Raw genomic sequence first — 25,369 nt, 5'->3', positions numbered from 1 at the left:
AAAGACTTGTTGCCTTTGTGGTGGCAAGTGTTGTCAGCATTGGCTCATGCACAGCTTATTTCACTCTGCTGTCGTTTCTGAGACCTGTGTGTGTAAAATGGTGCTGCAGCATGAGAGAGATGTGTCCAGGCTCTTTTAACATAAATGTAGCATTAATAATGTGAAATCTATATTCATTTTTCCAGAAGCCACAGAGAGCAGAATGTCTGAGCTTATTGACACGACTATCTTAAGAATTTTGCCCTGTGGCCTGTTTAATAATAGGTTTCTGTGCCCATTGCTATTCTTATTATTATAAAGGGAAGAGACAAATTATCCATGATTTTTTTTTTGTATCTACACATGTCAGGGTAATTGCATAGTTTTTTCTGTGTGAGAAATTAAATTAATTAAAAGTTTTCTTAAGAAATAGTAGCGAACAGTGTTGGTTGTGGATTGTGTTGCCAGTAAGTAGTGTTCTTGTGCAACTGGTTGAAATTGAATATTTTATAATACTGTATAATATAATAGCCTTTGAATACTTTTTGTGACAGAAAAATCTTCCTTAATTTTTACGTATTAGGATTATTTTAAGAAATTGACACGTGGCACTGTCAAAAACCCACCTTTTTAAAGGATCAAGTTCAAGGTCACTTCAGAAGAAACATTCCAGTGTGGCAGTGTTCAGAATGGAAGTAAAATCACCACGAGACAAAGACACAATGATATGTGTCTTTGCAGCAATCAGCAAAAAACAGTGCGACTGCAGATTGTACAAATGGAAGACTCTTCTGCTCACTCCCTTTTGTCCCCAAGCAAATCAAGAAACGTTGCATACAAAAAAGAATGTGGTTCTTTGTTTGTTTTTCGATAATTCAAATGCAAAATGCATGGTCTGGTCTGGCTAGTTTGCATGATTATGCTGCTGTAGAATCATGGCATTGCAAAAAGTTACAAAACCAAACGATTTCTATTTTAAAGCACTTGTGTATTCAGTTTCTGCCCAAACTGTAACCCTCTTTTCTGACTTCTTTAGCTGTTCTCCCATAAATGCACCCGTTTGTAGCTTTGTTCTGTATATTTATCAGGAAATTCAAACACTGTTGTCTCATCTCTCTGTAAATGCAGGGGACGTCTGACTGTAAATAATTGCGTTACTGTACAACGAGATGCTTGACAGGCTTCAAAAGTGGCAGGTGACTTACTCGGGGCACTAATGTGTGCAGTGCCAACTTGTTTGGCTAAGAAAAGGAAGAGAAATTGGTTGAAATCCAACCGTTCCGCCACCTCTCATGCAGCGCAGAACTTTTGTTGTGTAATAGAAACCCTGACCATTCAAACAAACCCACAAAATACACAAAAATAGACACACATTGAAAGGGCACTAAACTATATATATATATATTTTTTTTACAGCCCTGTCCATCTAAATGATGGACAGTGAGGAAATCTGAACGCAACCTCTGCTCAGAATTTCCCGATGGACCATCAGCCGCATTCTAATTTCCTTATTGCTCAAGGGCTTTGTTTAATTATATTTGAGACCTGCTCAGTGTAATTAGAACGCTGTATATTGAAGAGTTATCAGCAATAAGTCAGAATTGGTCTAAGCAGACTTAATGTATAATAGCCATGTGGGGAGGGATATTCCTGGAGGCTGTTTTGGGGGAAAATTGTGCATAATAATATCAGGAAAATGAACAGCAGTTTTAATTATGCATTCCTATTTTCCAGAGTTATGACTCGCGAAACACGTGTGACAGCTGATAGTAAATTACAAATTACTGGCTAATGCCTTGCTGTGCGAGACACATGGTATCTTTAACAGATGCTGTGTTGTATGGACGTCTGTTGTTATGCTTGTTCCGTGCATTGAATGACAAAAATCTGCTGCATGAGACTGATGGGGGCGAGTTGGCAAGAGTGGTGGCGGTGGCGGCTATGAGCTTGTCAAAACATGATGCATTGTGTACATAGTGGGAAATGGGGAGTCTTCATTTGAAAGTCAATGCCAAAGCTTAGACGTGATCCGGGGGACTTAAAAACCCCGAGCTAGAGTTATGATGGCACTCCCTCGGGGGTCCAAGGAAAACTTCTGGACCGTCTCTGCTTCTGGACTGTTTATTACTGTCTCCTGTGCTTCCAGGGCAAATAAATAAGACGCGAGACTTACAGTGCCGATACACACTCTTACACACACACACACACACACACAGACTTGTGCGTACAAGTGTGCATGCTTAGACATGTTTAGCAGGAGATGATTTAAGTTGGGGTCCTCTCTTTAATATTGAAATGCTGAATTCCGTGGCCCATTAATTGCTAACTTGTAGCTAAAACAAATTCAGTCCCACACAGCAGACCTGTAGTAAATCCTAATGGTGATTTTAATGTTCAGCTCTTGTCCCTTAGGTGTAGCGCTGCATCTAATGATCATTATTATTATTTCTTTTCCATTATTGATTTATTTACTGAGTCATTTCTCAGCATTTGGGCTACAACGTTTTAGAAGGGAAAAAGTGAGAAAGGCTTCCAGAGTCTGTCTTCAGATGCCTTGTTTTGTTTAACCAAAGGTCACAACCCTCTGTTCTGCTATCTGTGTTTCAAAAATGTTGAATAGTTGTTATTTGGGATACTTTGGGATAAAAACAGTTCATACAGCTCTACTTCAGTGACCAATTTAAAACAAAATTGTTAGGGATACATTTTCTGTAGTGTAGTTGTACACAAGGTTTCTGTGTTAACTGGCATTTATTCCAACAATACGCCTTAAGATCATTGTCTTAAAAGGAATTAGCAACATCAGAAACAACTCAGCTCAGCACCACAGACCGAGCAACATTGCTTCCATCTCATCGTGCAGCCCATAGCCAAGCGGAAAGAGAACCTGACTTGTGACCAAAGGGTTGTCAGTTTCGAGGCCCCCGCAAGGTACCCAATCCTCCTTGCTCATTGTTAAGGAACGTGTGGCATGGTGGCTTTGTTCACAACTGTAAAATTGTTCCCGTCCACTAGGTGGCAAGTTCGATTTCACACCTGCAGAGTTGTCCCAGTGCGGTAGTTGGCAGGTCCACAGAACTGTGGGGTTCTTCCAGTCCTTAAAGTGACAGATTCCGTTCCATAACCGTGGCCAAAGTTCCAATAAAAAGCTCCCTAACCCCCTTTCATTTCTTGAATTGCCCTCTGGAGATAAATTCATTCAAATTTTTGGAAATTGAAATTGGAGATTGCCATTGTGCCAGTGTGCCAGTTGAGCAGTGGTGCACATGAGGAAAAGAAACAGACTGAATGACAGGACAATTACCTTACCAACAGTCGCAGAAAAAAGAACAGCTTTTTTGAGGGAAAGATGCTTGTGTTACAGCGTAGCTGGCGGTTCAGGAACTCGCAGTAAGATGTTTGGTAATTTATTTGTCACTCGAAGTAGAACTGGAAAATAATTGCAGCTGTGACTTATTATAATGAGTCAAACGTCTGTGAGAAGCTGTGTCGTGTGACATGGTTAAACTTCTTAAAAACGGTGCATATGTCGCTGTCTCTGACACAGCATCCTCTCAAAAGTTAGTCCATTAATAACCCATTTAACACTAGGGCGCTGCAGAGAAGTTGATTGATTGTGCCAGCAGATATGGTAATCCAGCAAGTGCGACTCAAACACTGTGCAGCAGAGAAGTGGAGCAACAGCAGCTGCGGGCAGGTTTTCCTACCTGAAACTGGAGAGTTTAGAAATGCACAGAATATGAATATGATCACACTCTGAGGCAGCGAATAAGCCTGTTAGTGTCTCACGGCACAAAATAACTGTGTATGTGTGTGTGCAGGATATTATTAACAGTGTTTTTACAATGACTATGTCAGAAACTGCTCACTGGATTATAAACTGGCTATTAATACCCTCCATATTGCAATGTGAGGGACTGACATAGTAAAATGTTTCATCTAATGACTTTGTTATGAAGGAAAAATGTTAAAGACCTAGTTTACATGCAGCAACCGTCTTAATTACCTTCACACTTCCGTTTAATTTCCTTTGCCTCTACTTTTCTGTTTGAAATTTTCACTTTATGTTTCTATGAATTCAACTGTGAGAAGTGGATACATTGGTAGTTGGGCTAGTGAGTAATCCAGCTATTTAAGGTGACTCTAGAGGCTTTTCCACCGCTGAAACTAGCACCAGTAACTCTGGACTTTACCAAGAGCTATGGGGGGGTGTTGTGACCGTACAGGAACCCTCTAGGTGGAGCTTGAAGAGCTGTATAGACCTGGTTTTGCTCCAGCGTTTTATTTCAGAAGATCAATCTCCACAACAGCTCGTAAAATCTCCTCCCATTTAAGGTCCAGCAGCTCAGGTGTTTTTAAATCCGCTTTGTTACTGGAGCTCGTCTCTTTACTGCAGCATGACTTGAATCTCTTTCATGTTTTACTGTTGTTGTCGTTTTGTTACGTGTTGTTGTAAAATACCTCGACTGTGGCGGCCTTACCTTTTATTTAGTACCATCGCAGTTTAATAATGAAGTGGTTACATTTGGATATTTAGTAATGTGATGTCTGTTCACGATTTGCTGCTTCACTACTCAGCTGATGACCACGCTGACGATGTTGGTGTCTTCCTCTATCTTCTATTTCTTTTAAACCTCCACAATACAATTAGAAAAACTCTATTTTATTCAATCTTTATTTATACGGATAATCTCATTGAGACCCAGAGTCTCATTCACCAAAAAGACCTGTTCAACAATACATAAAGTATCAAGTAGAAGCAGATAAACACACTAAGAACAGGAACAGGTTTCCAAAGAGTCTCTGTCTAGTGCTCTTAAAATACTTTTTTAAATCCCCTAGTGGCTTAAAGATGGACAGCTTTAGTTCATGCTGTTGTGTATTCCAGGTTGAGGAAGCGGAATAGGCCGCCATTTTACTCTAGCTCAGGATGTACTGGGGGAACAATGAAGGCAATGAGCACAGCCTGCTTTGACATGACTGCACTGTTTGCATAACATGTAGGAGGATAAAAGATTTGGCAGCAAACCAGGTATGGATTTGTAAATGAAGTTGTACCAATGCAGAGGTCTGCATACGGTTAATGATGACCAGTTAACTAGAGAGCACAGGGTGTAATGATGAGTGAGGGGTTTACAGCCTGTTGTAAATCTTAATGCTCCATGATGGATACCATCCCTGTATTTATCACTGTTACTGTGATGTAGCTGGTAGGTGAACATCACCTGCCACTCTGACAGCCATGGTAGAAAAGAATCGATAGATATAAAGGCCACGCATTCATAATTTATGGAAGAATAAATGAGTGAATTATGTGGTGAACAATGGTGACGTTGTTGGTCGTCTTTTATGGGGGGAATAACTTGTTGTGGCTGTGGGTCGTTCACATTAATATGCCTCATCTTCCCTGGTCTTTCACAGCTGTGGAACCTTTTTCGGTCCTTGAAAAAAACCCACAAAACCTGGAACTTTGCAGTGGAAACACGGCTCCTGCCAAGGTTGTCTCAGAGTTTGACAAAGAATATTGATTTATAAATGTCTGTGTCTGTAAAGGTTGAGCAAAATAAGTTTAATAAACAATTTGTAGCCAGTGCCTAATTATATGTACCCAGCTGTTGATATTTCTTTTTCTAATTGGATGTGCTAGATATACCTCCTTCTGGATGAGTAACATTCAGTACACAGACCAGGCTCTTCACACCTGTTCAAGAAAGATGCTTTTAAAAGTAAAGGGATGGGATTTCAAAGCAGGAAATATTCAGTGATGCTCCAGGTGTCGAGCAGCGCAGGAAGGCAATAAAATTCCCATAAAGTCACGGAAATAAAGTTTCAGTGTTCCCTGTTTGTCCAGCACATCACAGTGTTACACAGACATGCTGGCACAACCTACTGACCTCTGGTGACGAGCAAGTGGGCCCGTAGAAGTGCCACAACAGTGCTATTGTTGTCTGACTCAGTGTCACTCTGTGTCGGAACAAAGAGGTGGGGTCACCGTCCTGCTGTCAGTCATCTCGCTCCGCTGAAGGGTGATAAGAAAGCAACTGGCGGATGGAGATGATGTTGGAAGTACAGCTCGGTGTTTGCCTGTGAAAATGTAACAAGTCAAACTGAGTCAAATGTATTTATACAGCAGCTGTAAAAACGGGAAGATTTGTTGTGTGCTGTACACAGAACCAAGGGCATAGATGCATGGAGAGGGTGGATAAAAATAAGAAGGAGCAATTGCATTGCAGATAAGAGTGTGCGCGCAACACATAATGTACCTCCTGCATTTGCTGTATCTTGACTTTGGTCAGGGTTTCTGGGACATGCACATTTTCATAGGGAATCTCCCTCCACAAAAAATGGTTTTGTTTAATTCGTGTCACGCAAAGGTCAAACTCGTTTTTACAAAGCGTGATGAATAATTGAAAATGCAGTTATGTTGGGGAAGTGAATTCTCCTCATTCCCTTAGATAAATTTGTTTGGGCTGCATCTCTGCGAGGGTGTAGGGGAACAGTCTCAGACGTAATCTCTCTGCTGCATCAGATGCCTAACTCAGACATTTGTCCTAATTGCCTTAACATATTGGCTTTTTGTTTTCTTTATTTTGACTTTCTCTTGTCTCTTTCTCCTTAATTGATCCAAAAGGTAGATCTAATCCCGCTGCGTATTGATAGTTTTAGTTTAAACCCGTGACAGTTTGTGGTGCCTATTGTCTACACTAATTGCAGTGGACATGATGTATTGTCTGGGCCAACAGGAATTGAACCTCCCGTATTGTCTGCGAAGCCTCCTCACTATTATTGTTTGTTGTTTTTGATAGAAAAAGACCAATGAAGACGTCCAGATGGTGGTCGGCGGCAATTTTGCTGTTGGGGCTCGCCGTGCTCAGCGCCGACGGGAGACCCAACAAGGAGGGATTCGGATCGCCGCCCTATCGACCAGTCGTGAGATTCCGACACAAGGTATCGATCGCCTTCTTTTTTCATTTACTGTCCTTAACGAGAGAACCGTGTGCTTTTGCCAAGTATAAAACTAATTACAGTGGCACTTTCTTCCTGCATTAGATGACTCTCCTGTGGCGGTTGTTTTTCTGCCCACTGGAAAAAAAATGTAAACACTTGATGAATCATTATCCCCCTTTCTCTGTGCCAGGGGACGGTCTTTTCAAAGAGGACATCACATTATTGTGAGGCACAACAGAGAAACAATGAAAATGAGCTGTGCATGAAATGAATAGATCTATGTGGCATTTTAGCCGCACGTGTAAAATAAACGACGTAGCTGAATTGATCGTATGTTGTTTGTTTCGTCGTCTCTGTCCCTGCATTTAATGTTGTCCTCTAAACTAGCGTTCTCTTGTTTTACTTCTCTCTGAATTGGCTCCAAAACCCCAGAGTAATGGAGCTGGATCAATTAGAGCCAGACGGGGAAAGAAACGGACAGTTTTGGCAGACTGTGACTTGGATCAAGCAACGTCTTTTTGTCTAGAGGCATTCGTCGGGTTGTGGCCCTTCAGTACATATTTCCCTTGCGCCCCGTTTGCAAGTCTGTTCACTTGTAAGAGCGTCTCCTCTCTTTCTCTCTCTTCAATCCAAGATTAAAAATTAGCTGTGACAAGAAAAAAGGGCTTAATTTTATTTATTTTTTTTTACATCAGACAATCTGTCATCATCCTACTAAATTTAAACCCACGTCTACATGGGAATGAAATGCAAAGATGGTGGTCGTTGATGGGAACGGGTTAGGAATGACTAGAAACAGAGATGGCGGGAGACGGTGGCAGGAAAGTCACTGCATGGTATCAGCATTGAGCTGGTGATGCAAAGCTGTTGAATTGGCACAATGGTCACACACATTCTGACCTTTCACACTGTTTATCCAGGGAGATGCATTGGACTGCAGATATCAACTGTACCCCTTCACCAGGAAACTGTGTGTCAGGGAGGTAAAAGAGATTTAAACTTCAGTATCGGAAAAAATAAATAAATCCCGTAATGTGATCTAAGTAAACTGCAGAGATTGTGCTTATTCCAGGCTGTTTTGTACTGAAGGCAAAAGAAAGGCAAACAATCCAATGTTTGCGTTTATGTCTGCTTGAATGGTTTTGGATTTCAGCTTTGAAGATGTTGCATAACGTTATCTCTCAGCACAGTGTGAAACTGCACCATACGCAGTGAGGGTGGCTTCAGTTAAGAGGAGCAGCTGGTGAAATGCATTTCATCACGGCCGCAGGGTCTACAACATGTTGAGTTTAGAGGGAGCTGCTTCAAGATGCATTCAAGACACCTCTCAAATTTCATCTGCAAACACACATGCAGTCGACTGACCAAATGCTTAATGCTGCTGCCATCTTGTGTAACAGATGCACCACAAATGAGGTCGTCAGTGGAGTACAAATACATTTTTAATTACTTTTTTTTCCCCCATCCTGTGTCTTAAAGTGACAAAATGTTGGATTTCAAACCTTCAAATCATGTCTCTGTGACTATTTTGATGGTGCCTCAACTCTTACATGATCAGGTTCCGCATGGCCTGCTTTGGCACTATGGAACTGCTAGTTTTTGGTCTATGCCACAAAAATAACTTTGCAGCTAATGCGTCATTAAGCTTTGATGGTTTTCGGATCGTATCGGATTTTAGCATTTCCTATTCCCAATATCTGATTCAGTGATTTTGACCAGTGTTGGACAAATACCGATAATGAATATTGTATCAACTCAGTGCTGCACTGAGTGCCAAGTTCGTAGCGTGTCAAGGAAGCCTTTTGACATTCATGTCAGACAGACAAGTTTCTTGCATTTATTGATGGATAACTGGCTCACATCATTCCAGGGTGGAAATAGTGTTATTTCTCTTGTGATGTTACACTAATAATCATGATATGGACATGTAAACAAGGTCAAAGTCTCTTTTATATTAAACTGTGAAATCTCTGCTTCACCTCTCGTGTACTTTCTCCTGTGCAGGCGCACAACGTTTTGACTTTCTCTCTGTTTTATTGCCTCTGTTTGGAACCAGTGTGACTTTAATAATTAAAGTAATGCATGTCCACATGTAGCACGGATTTGACGAGAAGCTACAAAAATGATGTATGTGCCTTTCCGGTCCAATGAAATTAATGTGCCGGGCGCTGTGATTACATCGCAGAGGGAATGTCATTACAGCATCTGCATACCATTACGATTCGTCTTGTGAGGGGACAGAGGTAAACTCTGCTCATCTATCCCCCTGTCAAATGAACCAGTGGTAATTTACAACCCTTTGGTGAAAAATGGCCACACTGTGAGCTCTTTTCCAAAATATGTAATTGGCCTTTTTGTTAGTTGGGACATTTTCTGCACTGTTGGAGAGATTTCATTGAGGACTAGGTCGTCCACTTGCCAACACAGTTGAGTGAGCGGCATAAAAAACAAACAAAACAAAACAGCAATTTCATATTGAAAAAATGTTTTGTCCTTGAAAGTAAGGTAGCTTATCAATTGTCCTACTTACAAAAGAACACGATTTAATTTAGTTTCTACCTTCCACTTCAGATTCAAGTAAAACCATTTTGTGTAAAACTTTTAATATAATTTCCTCATGTTTACATTTGAAGCAATGTGTTTTCCTTCAGGCTAAAGTATACACCAGTGACTGTTAATGCTAAAGCCTCTTTTCCTGGGCTTTGGAGGAGAGTGTTTGACAAGGATAACAGGATAGGATACGACCTTATAAGCTGTCCATACAAAGACTTCAATCACCGCCAGGGAGTTGGTCATAAACAGCTGGCCACGCAGTCTACACATAATTCCCAGGGCATTATTTTAGCAAGTTGCTGTGAAATCCTGCACACGGGGTCAAGTATAGGACAAACATCCAGTCCATCAAAATTTAGCCCTAACTGTTACTGGCTAAAATGAAAATATCACTCTGTCATGGTTGCTGTGCTGAAGCTTTTATAACATGGAAATATTCTCTTTTTTTTTTTTTTTTTTTAGCAGCCCACTCAGGGTCCCTTTTCCTTTTGAGTTTCAGGCTGGGTCGTCACGAGGGACAAAAGCTATTTATTTTGTGGAGTTTGTTGCTCTGACACCAAGCTGTTTATGACAGGAAAAACAAAATGGAGGCAAGGACAAACTGTGCAAAGCCCCATGCATCCAGCCCTGGCTCAGCCACATGGCAAATCTAGATTAACAGGGGATAAACAGAGTGGGAGATTGAGAGAGGGGGGAGACAGACAGATAGGCAGAGGGCGGGTAAATGAGATTGAGATAAAGAGAAAGGAGATGAGGAACATAACGAGATTTAATTCCAGAATTCATGAGCATTGGTTTTATTTATTAATGTATCTAGTTTATAGACCTGTGGCATGTCAGAACAACACAAAAAAACACGCTTGTCAAAAATGTAAGTAAAATAAAGTCTAAATGTCTAAAACATTGAGTGCAGAGCTGAGCAGCTTTTTTTTTTTTAAAAGTTGTATCTAAAAGTGCAAAAAAGGGCTCCAGCTCCTCACGTCGTCGGGCAGGGTTGTCTTCTTATTTGCAGCAGCTAGATTAGTATGTTTAGTATCAGCTATATGTAAAGTAGCTGCTCTTATAGCTGCAGTACACAATGTTTGTGTTAAATATGGCTGCTGTCAGTCCTCCCTCCTCCATTCTCCCTCCTCAGATGGTCAGCTTTAACCCCAGCCATTGTCACTCATCTTGAAGAGCTGTCTACTTTCAAATGGCAGCCAGCCTGAGGCTGAGGTAACCAGCTTCTGTAAAGTCTCCACAGGGGCTGAAGAAACAGACACTGTATGAAGCCAATCTGCTGCAACAACAAGGTGTCAACGCCGATGCTGGTGTGAAGGTTTTTTTTTTTTTATATAGCTGCATGCTCCCCTTTGCTGCTTCACCTACCAGTGATTGACATACAGGCAATGTACAGTCAACTACAGGCCACATTCAGCACACAGGAAATCTTTAAATTCCAGGAAAATGTTGGGCATTTTTTACACATGTATTTATTTATTCTTTAATCCAACATTGCCACAGGTGAAGCTGCAAGTGTATTGCAGTGTAAGCTTTCCCAAAAGTAGTTTATATGTGATGTAACTTTTTTCATCGTCTAAGAAGACATGGTCCTCAGGCATATTGTGCTTGACAAACTAACTCTGGAAAGTTTCCACGAAGCCTGCGCTCTCTTTGCACCGTAAACCACATTCATAAGTTACAAATTGAAGTGTGCTTACCTGCTAATGTCATGGAGCGTAGAGTGGGATGTGAAATCTGTGCAGGAGAAGATGGTATCGAGGGAGGGGGGGATGAATACAGTGAGTAAGAGGGAGAGAGAGAGAGATACATGGATGGATAGGTGGATGTGTGGGCGGTCAGCCAGCTAGCTGTGACGGGGCAGATCAACCACGGGTCGTGCAGCTGGGTGCTTCACTGTCCCCCAGAGTCTCAGGGCAGCAGAGACGGGCCTGCCAGCAGCCATTGGGGAAATCAGTCTCTTCTTACAAATGAAGTGTGAACACTGGCTGCCATATGCAAATAAGCCCCATTTGATATCCTCCCTACCTGTAGTGCACTTCCAAATGTCACCTCCTTTGCAAGGTGGAGGGGATGTGAAGAATGTCAGAGAGCCACAGGTGCTTTCTCTTCGTACTTGATTACAGTTTGACAGTGTTTTGTCCAAATATCCATACTAGGCTGACGGCTTGCTACCACATCCCGTTGAACTTGCTGTGACGGTTCATTGTTTTAATAATTAAAGTATATTTGTAGTCATGGCAGCTGCCTGGTTCTTTTGATCCCTCTGACCACTTCAGTCTCAACAACTCTGTTCGCACTCTCCGCACAGACATTTGTGGCACTTAGAGAAATAAATTCCTCTGAGTGGTTCATTGGCCACTCAACCCAAGATAGTTAAAGTGTGTTTAAAATCAAACCGTAAAGCAAAAGCAACAGGCAGCAGTGTGAGTGTATATTATCAATCCTGGCTTTTAAACCCTTGAGTGAGTCGACATATTTTGCAGTCAATATACACTTAAAGCAGACTTCTTGGATACAGATGCAGCGTTATGCTTTTAAAATACTCCACAGCGTCTTACATTAATCAATTTAAATAATAAAGAAATTATTAAGTAAGTATACTTTCTGTAAACCCAGTAAGTGGGTAATCTATTTTCAGCGGGCAGTCAGGGACTGCTGCTCATTATCGACAGTTGACCTGTTGCACAACACATGTTCTCCCTAACACCACTGTGCTGTAGCTGTTAACAAGAGAGACTTCATTTTCTGCACAAGCACGAGAAGAGAAAGATGAGCTCTGCAGATTTCGCTGTAGGGAAATCAAATATTTATGCCTCTTTCTTTCATATTCATGGTTTGTACAGAGCAGCTTCCTTAGAATAGTAGTCCTGATGGCAGCGTTTTCTACAACCATCCAGTGGCGTCATTAGGCCTATTTTAGGGGGGCTAAAGCCCCCCTAAAATATTCTTAAGCCCCCCTAAATAATTTTATGTTCATTTATAAAAAAGATTTTTTTTTTTTTTTTTTTTTTTACAAAAAAGTGCTGACAAATTCAATATAATGTGGCGAGAATTTGAGTTTAGATAAATAATCATATAACCAGTTAAATGTGATCATAAATCTTAGTTTCCCTTATGGAAGCGGTAGAGAGTCAGAGTCAGTGCGTCGTTATCGAGTCCATTCCACTTGTTCATATAGAGCACGCCCAAATCACTGAAATCCAGTCCACGTTTTCCCTGCAACCTAGCTTGCACTCGGTACCTGGGTACCTGCAGTGTGTGTACCGGGAGCGGAGCACACAGAACCGACTAGAGCAGCATTAGGAGAAGAACGTGAACAAGAATGGACATACGACATTTTTTCAAGAGAGTAAGTATCACTGCTGATAGTAACAATAAGTTAGCTGCAGCCCCCCAGCTAACAGCAGAAAGTCCCACGTAATTGCCAAATGCTCCCTGTTTGACAAATAAAAACCTGGCTTACACACTCTGTAGCCGAAAGCCCCCTGTACAGGAGGCAGCATGAGATGCGTGCTGTATATCTCTGTGCACGTCTTACCTTTATTGTTTGCGGTCAAAAGTTACATTTCAGCTCCAAAAGAACTCTGCTACTTACAGTAGCTAGCTAGTTAGTCCGAAATGCAATGTGAAGGTCCTGGTTGTTTATAGAGTTAGGTGTGCACTCTTCATATTATCTTTGGGGTGACTTCCTTCTGGAGCATCAGCTCCAGCATCAGATGCACACCGTGAAACAGCTCATTCACGTATGATTATGTGGATAATAATAATAATAATGATAATACGGTAGTAATAATAATAATCACTCCACCACCCCTATTGACCTGTAGGAGTCAGGGCAGAGGAGCAGAGAGAGTGAGAGGGGAGAAACCTCTACTGGAAAGGTGAGTCTAAAGGATTTCACAGGATAGAGTCATTTGTGATGCAGACAGTCCTGGAATTTTATGGAACTCAATATGAATATGAAATATGAAACATTTCAGTCCAAGTGCACCATACAAGACTTATTTAACTTGAGCTGTTCACCAAAAGATATGTTGTCTGTGCACAACCTCCTTGATTCAGACATGTTTCCCTCTCTGAAGTCAACCATCCAAGTTGCCCTAACAGTGCCTGTAAGCAGCTGCTCGTGTGAAAGGTCCTTTAGTGCACTGCGTCGGCTGCACTCCTGGCTACGTCAAACAATGGGTCAGAAAAGACTTCACAGTCTTGCAGTCATGTCAATTGAAATAGAGGAGCTTCAGCACCTAAATCACAATAGGGTGATAGACGCCTTTGCCACCCTTAAAAACAGACGACATTCTTTGATGCTTCCACCCACCAAGTAGCTGCCAATTGTAGCCATGTTATTTTAAAATGGTGTACTTTCTGAGAACACAGTGCTCTTTTTTTTGCATACAGTTTTGGCTAATACATGTGGGCTCTTAATGAATAAGAAGCATTGGTTAAATACGGCACTGTAACTATGTGGATTTTTTTCTTTTTGTTGTTGTTGTTAATGCTGTAAACATACAGTACTTCCTGTGTTTGTTGTTGTACTGTGTTAAAAATGTAATGGTGGCCTAAAACATTTGCACAGTAAAGTATCTCTGTTAAATCTGTCCAAAACGTGCCATTTCTCAGTTTTTGTTAGCTGTTTGTGAAATTAAACGTTCGCTCACATTCTGTGCATCTCCTGGGGGCTAAGCCCCCCCTGTCCTTAAAACCTAGTGACGCCCCTGCAACCATCATCACTGCGTGCGCTCGAATCGTTGAGATTTTACCGTGCACCCAGGTGGTCATTTTCTTTGGACGTCTCTGCACTTGGGCATCTCATCAGTAAATCAATCTTTTCTGTCAAATATGTATTCCTTCAAATTGTGTTTAATCTTAGAGATAATTGGGAAGAACTTTGAATTAGACAACAATTATCATGGGACGGAGAATGCATGTAGAGATGGAGAACCATGATGTAAGAACTAGATGACAGAACACATTCATTTTGTCATTTTGGGCTGGGCTTGAATGGTAAAACTTATATGCAGATCATTACATTACATTACATTACATTACATGTCATTTAGCAGACGCTTTTATCCAAAGCGACTTACAATAAGTGCATTTAAACATTTGGGTACAAATAAGAGCTAGAAGTAAGTAAGAGCTTCAAGTAAATCAAATGAGATCATCAAATGAGGTGTGTATTAGAGCTGCAACTAACGATTATTTTCATAATCGATTAATCTGTCGATTATTATATCGTTTCATTGATTCATCGTTTGGTCCATAAAATATCAGAAAACCTTAAAAAATGTTGATCGGTGTTCGTCAAACCTGGAAATGATGATGTTCTCCAATGTCTTGTTTTGTCCACAAACCAAAATTATTAACTTTTATTGATTTCATTGTTAACCAGAGCAAAGAAATTAGGAAAATACTCACATTTAAGAAGCTTAAATGATCGGAAATCCTGTTTTAATCATGAAAAAAGCTTTCAACCGATTAATTTACTAATCGATTAATAATCGATTTATCGATTAATTGTTTCAGCTCTAGTGTGTATTGACGGGTAAAACAAGCTGTAACCATGGCAACATTTGGGTCAGGGACAGAGCAACACACACTTGGCCCAGATTTCATCAACCACATCGGGGCCGGGGTCAGGTTCTGACAGAACAGTGGCTGAGCCGCGTGCTGTCGTACTTTTGTATAAAATAAAAGCCAGCTAATTGATTATTTATTAATAGTGGTGATAATATGCTTTTGTATCTTTGTAGAGAGCTGGTACTAGTTTAAAAGAAATGTCTTGTTTGGCTCCAGCATCCAGAATCCTTCATCTTGAGCTCTTGTGTTCTGCTGCTGTTATGGGGGAAGTGGCTTTGTCTCTTTATTCCTCCCTTGCATGCTCTCAAATCTGTTTTGGGGTGACAATTTGCCAAGATGCTTTTTCAAATTGTTAATATTCCCTGATGTGTAGGTCACGGTTTGGCAGTATCTGCATATTGTATTTTTTATTTTCATTGTCTGCCACCTTCATTTCTTTGTCATTTCTTGACACGGGGGAAAATGAAATGCTTGCACATGTCATATTTAAACGCCGCTACAGAATTTCCAAGTCTTTAATTTTCTCCGTCTCTCTCTCCTACATCCATTTTTTTTCTCCATGTAATACTTCCAAACCATTGAAGTCCAATACTCGGGTATATTCTTGTGGTCTTTGGTGTGCTGTAGAATCCTGACTTGTGTTTCAGTTGTGTTGTTGATGCTGTGATGTTGTGGTTTATTGTAACTCTTGTTCTTTTGTATTTTCTTTCAGGATGGGGTCCCAGAGACCTTGAGGATAAAAGGTGAGTTTTCTTTCCTTTTGTCTTTTTCTCCTTGACGTGCCGTGTACATCCTGCACCGGGCATCATGCAGGTTACTTGTAGGAGGCCACAGCATGACTTTAGCTCAGCTGCTGGAAAATATGTCAAGACTACCTGTCATGTAAAAAAACTTTTTCATGGGAAGCTCCAGAAAACACCAGATACAGAATGTAGTTGGATTGCTGTCATTTTGTTTACTAACCCCTTTTTAATTGATTAGGAACAAGGAAGTCTCACCTGATAATCACATTTTAACACAGTCGGCCAACCACTCTAGTCGGGGGAGAATCTGCTGTGATGTTCTTTTTCCCCCATAAAGCTTCACCTTTTGCTGCGTATGGATAATATGGACAATTTTAGATGGAGACTGAGGAATGTTTTTGTATTGTAACATGCCCGAGTTACAGTTGTTACTGTTACAGGACAAGTGTTGTATGTGTGGGGAAATAGCTGTAGAAAATATGTCCACAACTTCATTATGGGTATTGAACTGTGATGGCTTGAAACAACTGGGTTATAGTTGTATTAATGGGAGCAACTTTCTTTGTATGAGGGTTTTCAGTCCTACTGTACTGTTGTGTTTTATTGAGGTTAGTTGAAGAAATTAGATCAGTAAGCTAGCTATTGATTAAGTTGAGATTTTAAATTTAAAATAATTATTTTGTAAGTAAGCTGGCAAATATTCAGATTTGAGGACCTGGAACAGTGGATTTTAGATTGACTTTAGTTCTCAAATGTATAACTCTGGAAAGTTACCATTAATGTATACAGTTGTGGTGTGGATGCATTAACACACCATGGTCTTCTTGCTGTTTGACAGATGCATCTCATCCGTCTGCCTGTCACCTTTCTAATACCTGATCTGTCTCCTCTAAACCAGAGTCACTGTCAGTCAAAAGGTGATCCTGCTGCCCAACATGTCTGCCACTAAGTGTTTAAAAGGTCCACTAAATGGACGTCTACCCATTTTTCTTCACCGGGGAAGGTCGAAGCAGTAATTGTAGAGGGTGCATTACCATAAAGGGCGGCCCCAGCTGTCTGCTGTGATTCACTTTAATGCACCATGGTCTGTAAGCTGAGAAGGGAGATCTCACTTTGGCCAGTTTTCAGCAAACTCATTTACAGCCCCAATAACGAGAAGGCAAGCGAACTGTAGAGGAAATCATAAATAATTCAAGCATCACCCTGTACATTGGCGGCTTCTCATTATTATACAACTGAGGTCAATCTGGCATTAAAACTTCACTTTTACACGATGCTACGTCACAAGCTCAATTATCAATGGACATCCAGAAAGGGAGGAAATGCAGAGAAAAGCCATTCAGTTAACAAAAAAAAAAACCCGAAACAGCCTCCTGGCAGAGAATAAGTGGCGATTGAGACCATTTTAAAATTCTAGCAGAATGCATTTGTTATGGATCTGACCCTCCACCATGTCCATAACCTGAGGCAATCCCACAGTTCTTTTTTAAATGTGCCTGTCTGTTGTTTTTAACATTTCTCCCTTTAAAATCTAAATGAGGTGATCGTCTGTTGTATTGTAGATTGGCAAATTTCCACTCAGGCCCTTCAGCGTTCAATTGTTTGAGACCATTATATTCCTCACCCGATGATAGAACGGTGACCGGTCTTCACCTAAATTGTGCTGTTACCCTGAGCAAGATGGGCAATTTCCAAAATGGATGGATGGATATTATATTGCTCCGTTTGGTGGGAATGAGAAAACAAAAAAATAATTACAGTTCGTGGAAATGCAGCGGCCTATAAACTGGAGCTGAATGTCAGCGCGGAAGAGACAAAGACAGAGAAATGCCAGCCGTTTTTTCAGAATGCTCTCTTTAATTGGAGTCCCAGAACAAGCATGTGCCACATTCACTGAGCTTGTTATGTGGGCTGCAGCAAGACCTTGGGCTGCTGGTGAAATGCCATTTTATGGAATAAATGGACTGATTTAACCATATGAAATATCTGATAGAAATTTTTGAGCCAATCTCACGTCCTTATTACAAGTAAAATGTGTCAGTGGTGTTATCAAGGAAGACTTGTGCTTGTGCTTGCACGATTGAGAGAACGCAATTTTATTTTTGATTGTTTTTTTTTTGCTTTTGCTGGATTTAAAACATTCCTCAGGCTTTTAGTAAACAGTGTTATATAAGCTTTTCATTATTAGGATTGTCACACTTCTGAGGCCATACTAGAAATCCAAGATGACCACTGTACATTAGTCTCAATCAAAATATAATTGGAATCGCATCACTTTCAGCACAATTTAAAAATTCATGCGTACCAGATTAATCTTCCTATGACAGTAATTATATCTGAAGACTCTCTACATAATCTCTTTTGGAGGCATTGATCAGTTTAGTCGGGTCACACCTGTCCAGTCAGTGATGCCAAGGCCATCTACTTTGGTAAATGTGTTGTGGTCGTATTACTGCAGCTGCATGATAACAACATTTCCATCGCATGCCAACCACAGTGAGGTGAGTCCAGAATGAAAAGGCCACATTCTCCTGTGTTTGTTGTTGGTGGTGAATGTAATCATTGCGTTAAGGTTCATGTGCTACTGTATTTTAGCTTGTGCAATGAACTCTCTTCTTGCACTTCTGAGGAACACCTTTGTACTGCATGTTCATGCAAATATCCAATCTGCCAATTGTGCAAAAAATGCACACAATCATGCAGATGCAGGTCAGAGGCCTCATGCTCCCATGTAACATTATATTAGGGGATATGTATTGTTCTCAGGGACTTTGACCTTGGCGCGATTGTTGATACCAGATCGGCTGGTTAACGTATTTCTACAAAGAGTCTATATAATGTTCAGTACTGTTAGGATACACATCCAGCGAGGGCGAGTTCTGTGGACATAAACAGCTTGTTGATAAGAAAAGGTCATATGGAAATGGCCCCACTGGTTGGAGCTGACAGGAAGTCTGTTGTAAACCAGATAACCACTCTTTGCAACTATGGTGAGCGGAAAACAAACATGTTGAACCTTGAGGCGAGTGGGATACACATCAGAACAGAAAATCTGAGGCAACAGTGGGCACAGGCTCACCAAAGCCGGACAGTTGAAGACCGAAAACATGGCCTGGTCTGATTTATCTAGCTTTTCGTTGAGTTTGCAGATCGATGGGTCAGAAAATCCTTGGACTCAACCTTCCAAGGTTGATGCTTTGGTGTAGTTTGTTATACCACTGATTAGCATTTGTCATGGTTCAAATGCGAGAGCTTGTGTGACTTATTTTGTCGTTGCTACGTCAAATTCAAAATTCTCTGAACATGATGGTAACTTCAGTGGCCTCGCCATGTTCTTGATCGAAATCTGATAGAACTTTCTCAAGATATGGTAGAACTGGTGATTCAGCTGGAAAAACATGAGGACAACATGACCTAGAATTAAAAAGAAATTGTGTGGTTTACATGTGATAAAAAATAGGCTATTTCAAAAGTAGGAAGACTCACATGGGTGTGCTTTTTAAAATGAAGTGCTCTGCAAGTGTAACAATTAAAAAAAAAGTGGCTTACAGTGATGATAAATGAGTTTGTAGCAGGAAAAATAGGGTGCTCAAAGCTTGACATCAGTGTTTTAATATGTTTCTATGCTTTTGTTAATATTTTTAAGTGTCCATTTGAAGCTACCTGAGTCAGATTTGATTTAACAGCATGGGAAGCCACTTCACTGACTGGGTGAAGTGCAGACTTTTCTTGCATGTAAATATGGCCACTGAAGATTGATTTCCCCACTGACAGACTGCAGAATTAGTATTAAATAACAAGCAAACATTCTCGACTATTTCCATAAGGTAAGTTGAACTCCGCACTAGAACAAACAACTTGTTTTGTTGCCTGTCACTGATATTTATGTCCCCCTGATCTATGTTGTCTCCCATTCTTTCATATGCAGACATAATATATTAATCTGTATGCATATGGAGCGGCCTCACCCCCACCAGACCCAAACCCAAAGCAGCAGCACATTTGAATAATTTAGCGGATGCAAACACCAAGCGCTAAATTGTATATTAATTCTAAAATTACACACCACCCCCCTGAGCTACGGCTACACTTTTAATAACTCGTCACAGCTGCACAGAGGAGCGGTGAGTACTGTACTGAACTGCACTCTCAGACAGGATTACTGGAAGACTCCCTGTTGTTCCATCTAGCCTTTCAGTGTTTGGCCACTTTGTAATTTGTAAGCTTTCATACACTAAGTCTTAATCAAGTTACTGTAGATTGCTTTCAGTTTATTTCATTGGGCAAGGGCAGCAGTTTTTTTAAACACACCCTGTGGGAATGCACTGCAACATCTGCTTATGAGCATCACTCACTTGGAAAAGTTGGGTTTAAAAAAGACCTATAGGGTTCTTTCCTTTTAATTCTCACAGGATTCTCTGAAAGGCTTTACTGGCCATTTATGCTTCTTGACCTACTAAGCAGAGCAGTGAGAGGACAGTTATGTATGGCCTAAATAATGTACAGTTCAAGTATTCACCTCCTCAAGGGAGATCACCAGCCATACCTTTAGCTGTCACATTACACTTCAAATGCGATTAGACAGCACTTTCACTAAAATACAGTTTCTGATGATTAAGATAATATTACATGTGGTGTGGTGTCTGCCTCCCAGTCATCAATTCTTAAACTCATAATTTGCTGGATTTAAAAATGCTCATGCTAATGCTCTTTAAATGATGCAAATCTTAAAATATCAAAGTACCGCATAAATCACAGCTAATACTTAACATGATTAGCATCTGAGGACACACTGAAACTTTAATGGTCTTTCTTCCTGCGAACCTTTCATTCGGTCCAAGAAATGTCTTTGGGCTTCTTGTTTCATTTCCTTGTATGGAAATGAGACATTTGCTGTGGTTTCCTTTTTTTTCCTGCTGTGGTTTCCTGCGTCCAGTTTGCTTATCTTGGTTTCCGTTTACATTTACTGACCGCTCCAATCATGATTAGTTTAAAACGAAATGCATAAAACCCATATTAAATGGACATGTTTTGTTGTAATTGCCATGTGACCAACTTTGTTGACAAAGTCATTTTATTTGACATGACATTGGCCTTTTTTTTTTTTTTCTGGTACAGTTGAGGCCTGCACAGTTTTCCACTGTAGACAAGGCTTTCTGGAAAGCTTCCACTCTATTTTGATTAGTGGAAGCACCACTGTTGCCAACAACATGCAGGTCAATGTTGTTTGCCAGTGGGACCCTGCTATTGTGCTTGCTGGTTTAATGATTTATCTGACTGCTACAATTTAAAGTGAGCAAAAACATTAATGACATTATGTTGGCTGCACCTGTATTTTCAAAATATACCCATCTATTAAATTAACCATCCAAACTAGGTTTATGCATTCCCAAGGGAAGGTTCCCTCAGAGGTATTTGCATTTATACCAAAGTAGGTAGATTGTCTTTTACTTGACCATTAATTACTTCAGCCTGTGTCCCAAGTGTAAGTTGATTCCTAACTCGATCGATTCATATTGTGAACCATTGAAATGTCTCCTGCATTGGCATTAACTTCTAATGAGCCAGTATTATGTGAGAAATTGTTCAAAAAGTGTTCGGTAAAACACACATTAAATGAGATGACCAGGGATTCAAGTTTTCCGTCGCCATGAAAGATTTACATCAATGGAAAAAAAAAAAAGTAAAAATGAGCGGCACATGTTTTTGTTGTGGTTTTCAGGCATTAAACTGATGCTGCTCTCAACCAATAAAGCTAGCCAGAGCCGTGGTATACCCCTGCGACTGCAAGCCTTGTGTAGCTGCTCTCTGTGCTAATAACAGCTGTCGACTCGAAATCAATGTTTATTCTTTCGACTTCGGTAACGCAACTGAGACGCTTGGAACCTCTGGTGTCGTACAGATACAACTTGGTTCCCGCTGGCTTATAGCTGATAACTGGCCTTCAATGAGTCTGGACCAGCAAACATGTACCACACAGCCCCTCTGTTACTATTCCTGCTGTTATTTAGGAGTTTCATAGAGACTGTTGCTGCTGACCATCACACAAACACTTTGTCTCCTTTTCTTCTAATCTCCTTTTTCACTCGCAGTACCCACAAGGCCGCGCCCTCTCTTAAAGGGCCAGACTCAGTTTGCAACCCTTATGTACGTATGTACTGTCTGTAACTGGTGGATTATTTGTATGACTACAAAAAACATTTAAAAACACTAAAATTACTTAAGATCAAATTGAGAATACAAAGGCTGTTTGAAATCACCATCTTCTTTTAAAATGCTATTGGTCTTGAGTATTTAAATGGTGCATGGACACATTATACATGCACAAAAAAGGGGCCTCTCTTAAAGTGTGGCACATGTAGATGACCGGGGAATATTTTTGGCTTTAATCCCTGGATGGCTGTTGGCTGTTTGAAAGTTTTGCTCTATGGTCTCTTCATTGACTTGACTAGTTTTGAACTGCGCCATTGCAAATGAATAGAAGATAGATTTTTGTTGACTCATAATTTGATTTCTTTGAAAAGCAAATGAGTTTCACACTTGTGTTAATCAATTCTGATGCAGAAAATTCCCTTTTAGATCCAGGGTAAAAATAACACTTTCAAAATATTTTTGTTTTCTATTCTATAGATTTTGAATACTGATTGCACAAAGGTTCAAATTGAAGATAAGGAGGACAATTATTCATGCACAGAATCACTGACTGACCGTCCACAGCCATAGGAATAACATTTATGAGCCATTCACCGCTATACCGTTATGGCATGCAATTCATTTTCAGGTCTTTGAATTACTTAATGAACTTGTGCTAAACTGCTTATTTGAAAATAACAACATGCAAACACAAGGGTAGTGAAGAGTTTGATAGGCATCATGGCGACCATCAGCACTGCCAAAGGAAGCATAACGTGCTGCACACTTAGCAAGATCAACAATATTACCATCAAAACTCATCTTCAGCGTATAAATGACTCCCAGGTGGTTGATGCCCAAACCCTACCCTGGATGTGTTGTATTAAATGGAGTGAGACGAATCTAATTGAAATTCATCAATAATTCCCAGTGATTTGCATGGTCCCATGCTACTTACAGTGCATAATGATGCGAGCTTGGCAGTAGAACTGGCTTTTTACCCATGTGAAGGTCAACACGGTAATCACATGAAGGAGCATTATCTTGAAGGACGGTACCTGCTCTCAACCAAGATTAAGCTCCATGTGCCTTTTTTTGTTTTTTTATATCTGAATGATAGAACCACTTCAGTGTACAAACATGAAATACCTCCATAAGGAAACCACTTAGCCAGGTCTCACATAAGCACTTTTGTTCTTACACTCTTTTGTATCTGTTTTCCCTCCATAAATGTGTAGACTCGTATGTCTTACTTTGACGAGCAGCTTGATAATAATGGCCTCACAACAGTAGCAATAAGCAGTAAATTTAAGTATGAATGGACCATTTGAAAACAACACACTGAGCTTCATGGTTTGTCTTTCAAAGGTCTTTTTTCTGTTGAACTGCTCATATCACTGTTTGAAAATAGAGACATATAAAAGTTTGACTGACGGTACGCTCTCGTTGTCTCGTGTAGCCTCGCTCTCAATAGGAGGTTCGGCTCATCACTGCTGTTTGGGGGGAAAAAAACAAAACAGAACTGGGAGTGTTGTTTTCTTCTGTACCTTTTATGAGCAGAAGTCTTAGATGGTTTTGTGCGTTCCATCATGGCAAACAAGCCTGACTCGCTCGCTGTTTTTTTTTTTTTTTTGTCAGACGGGATAAATGTGTGCTTTAATCCTTTAACGTGCACAGCGTGAGGATTGTATTCCACAATTGTGCCCTGCTTTGTGGCAGTAGATGTGTTTCTTTTGCCCTGTGAAAAAAGCCCCCGCTGAGTTTAAACGGCACAATACTGAGGAGGATAGATAACAAGACCGATGATCCAACACTCTTAGCTCTTCAGCCTCGGGCAGAGAACGACAATCACATGACATTAATCACAGATAAGATATACATCACTTCAGAATTTTTTTTAAATGTTGTCAGTGTTAAAGACAGGATCTTGGCTAAAAGACTTGATTCTTGAATTCTTATCCCTAGGTTATTTAAGACCAATAGCCCCTCCTACTACATGGCAGCATGTAGCATGGACAGATGTATATGACCTGTATGGGAGAGGTTACCTGGTTTAGGTGCAGCATTTTGTTCCAGGCATTTCGACTTCTGCTGCTGCATTAGTGCTTTGGTTAGTCAAAACTGGTCAGAAGTCTTTTAGCTAAACTTGGAGCTATTTTAATAATTGGTTATTTGATTTTAGCTTTCTGATTTTTCAGCTTCTTAAGTGACAATATTTTCTAGTTTCAATGCTCCATTTGACAAACAAATCATTTATGGACAAAAAAGACATGTGGGAATATTGTTTTGAGCTTTGGGAAACACCAATAAACATTTTTCATGACATTTTATGGACCAAATAAACACTTGATTAATCAAGAAAATAATCGACAAATTAATTGATTAAAAGATTAAATTTAGAACCTGAAACTTTATATTCTGTGCCCTACATCTGTCTCGTTGTTAAATGTGATTGTACTTGTAATTGTATCATAAACCTTAAAGTTGAATGCTCTTAAACTTCTGCACAAAACCAAAGGATTATTTTAATTACATACCATACCATATCATACCATACTGTTGGCTCGGTACCAAACTGTAATTTTAATGGTACAGCCTGAATAATGTCAGTACCAAAACGTCTCCGACGTCATGTGCCACAGAGAACCATGAACTGCTCCACCTCTAAATGTGAGCTAGAACACAGTAGGGGTCTGAGATAATAAGGCAACAAACTGAGCTTGAGCTTTAACCAGACAGGTTTTGTATCCAACGTTGAGCTGTTGGGACATATTTTTCACAAATAAAACAACATTTTTGTCATTACAAAGAGAGTAAGGCGCTGAGAAATGGTACTGTTGGGAGACAAAGTCAAGGTCTCGGTACCAGTACTGGTGCAAATTCAAATGTGAATGGTCCTCAACAAACACTGTACCCTAGCATCATCAGAATCCAAAATATCCAACATGGAAAGAGAAACTGCTCAGTTTTACCTATTATCCCGACAACCCACTGTAATGACAGTAGGGTTGGGGGTGCTTACAATTGGTCAGCAGTCTCTGATAAATGGGGTTGTTGGTGGAAACGCTCTCAGTGCTGCATCTTGATGTGGACAGAGTGAGAGAGGAGCCAGGCCCACGTGTTCAGTCATTAGGCGAGGGAATGAAATGGGACGAAAAGTTGCCAAGTGGCTGCCAGGTGCTCTCATATCCACTCTGTAGCACATGCACTCATCCAGGAACCCCCACACAAACCACTGTTAGAGGGTGGAAGTAACACATTTTCTTTCTGCTGTGTTGCTGAAACTGATTACATTTTCAAAAAGGATTTTTGTTTTGATAATGACTTGTTTTTTTCCCACATCGCTGCATTTTGTGCACGTGATGTGTATGAAAGTGTAAAACCGGAATAAATGTATAAATATTGCATCACATCTGTTGTGTTGAATTCAC

General features: G+C 40.4%; 1 protein-coding gene across 3 annotated transcripts in view; it reads left to right on the top strand.

Moving 5' to 3' along the window:
• fstl5 (follistatin-like 5) overlaps nucleotides 1–25,369 on the top strand; it is a 170,693-nt gene that overhangs the window by 31,376 nt on the left and 113,948 nt on the right. For all 3 annotated transcript variants that reach the window (XM_058650034.1, XM_058650033.1, XM_058650035.1), the window contains 2 exons: nucleotides 6,786–6,927; nucleotides 15,776–15,806. In XM_058650034.1, the coding sequence (XP_058506017.1) occupies nucleotides 6,786–6,927; nucleotides 15,776–15,806 (173 nt within the window). The remainder of the gene's footprint in view (nucleotides 1–6,785; nucleotides 6,928–15,775; nucleotides 15,807–25,369) is intronic.

The sequence above is a fragment of the Solea solea genome, chromosome 14, assembly GCF_958295425.1.
Source record: "Solea solea chromosome 14, fSolSol10.1, whole genome shotgun sequence".
In the NCBI taxonomy this organism is placed as follows: Eukaryota; Metazoa; Chordata; class Actinopteri; order Pleuronectiformes; family Soleidae; genus Solea; species Solea solea.
Note: the sequence above shows the minus strand (reverse complement) of the source record. Positions and strands in the feature narration are given on the sequence as shown.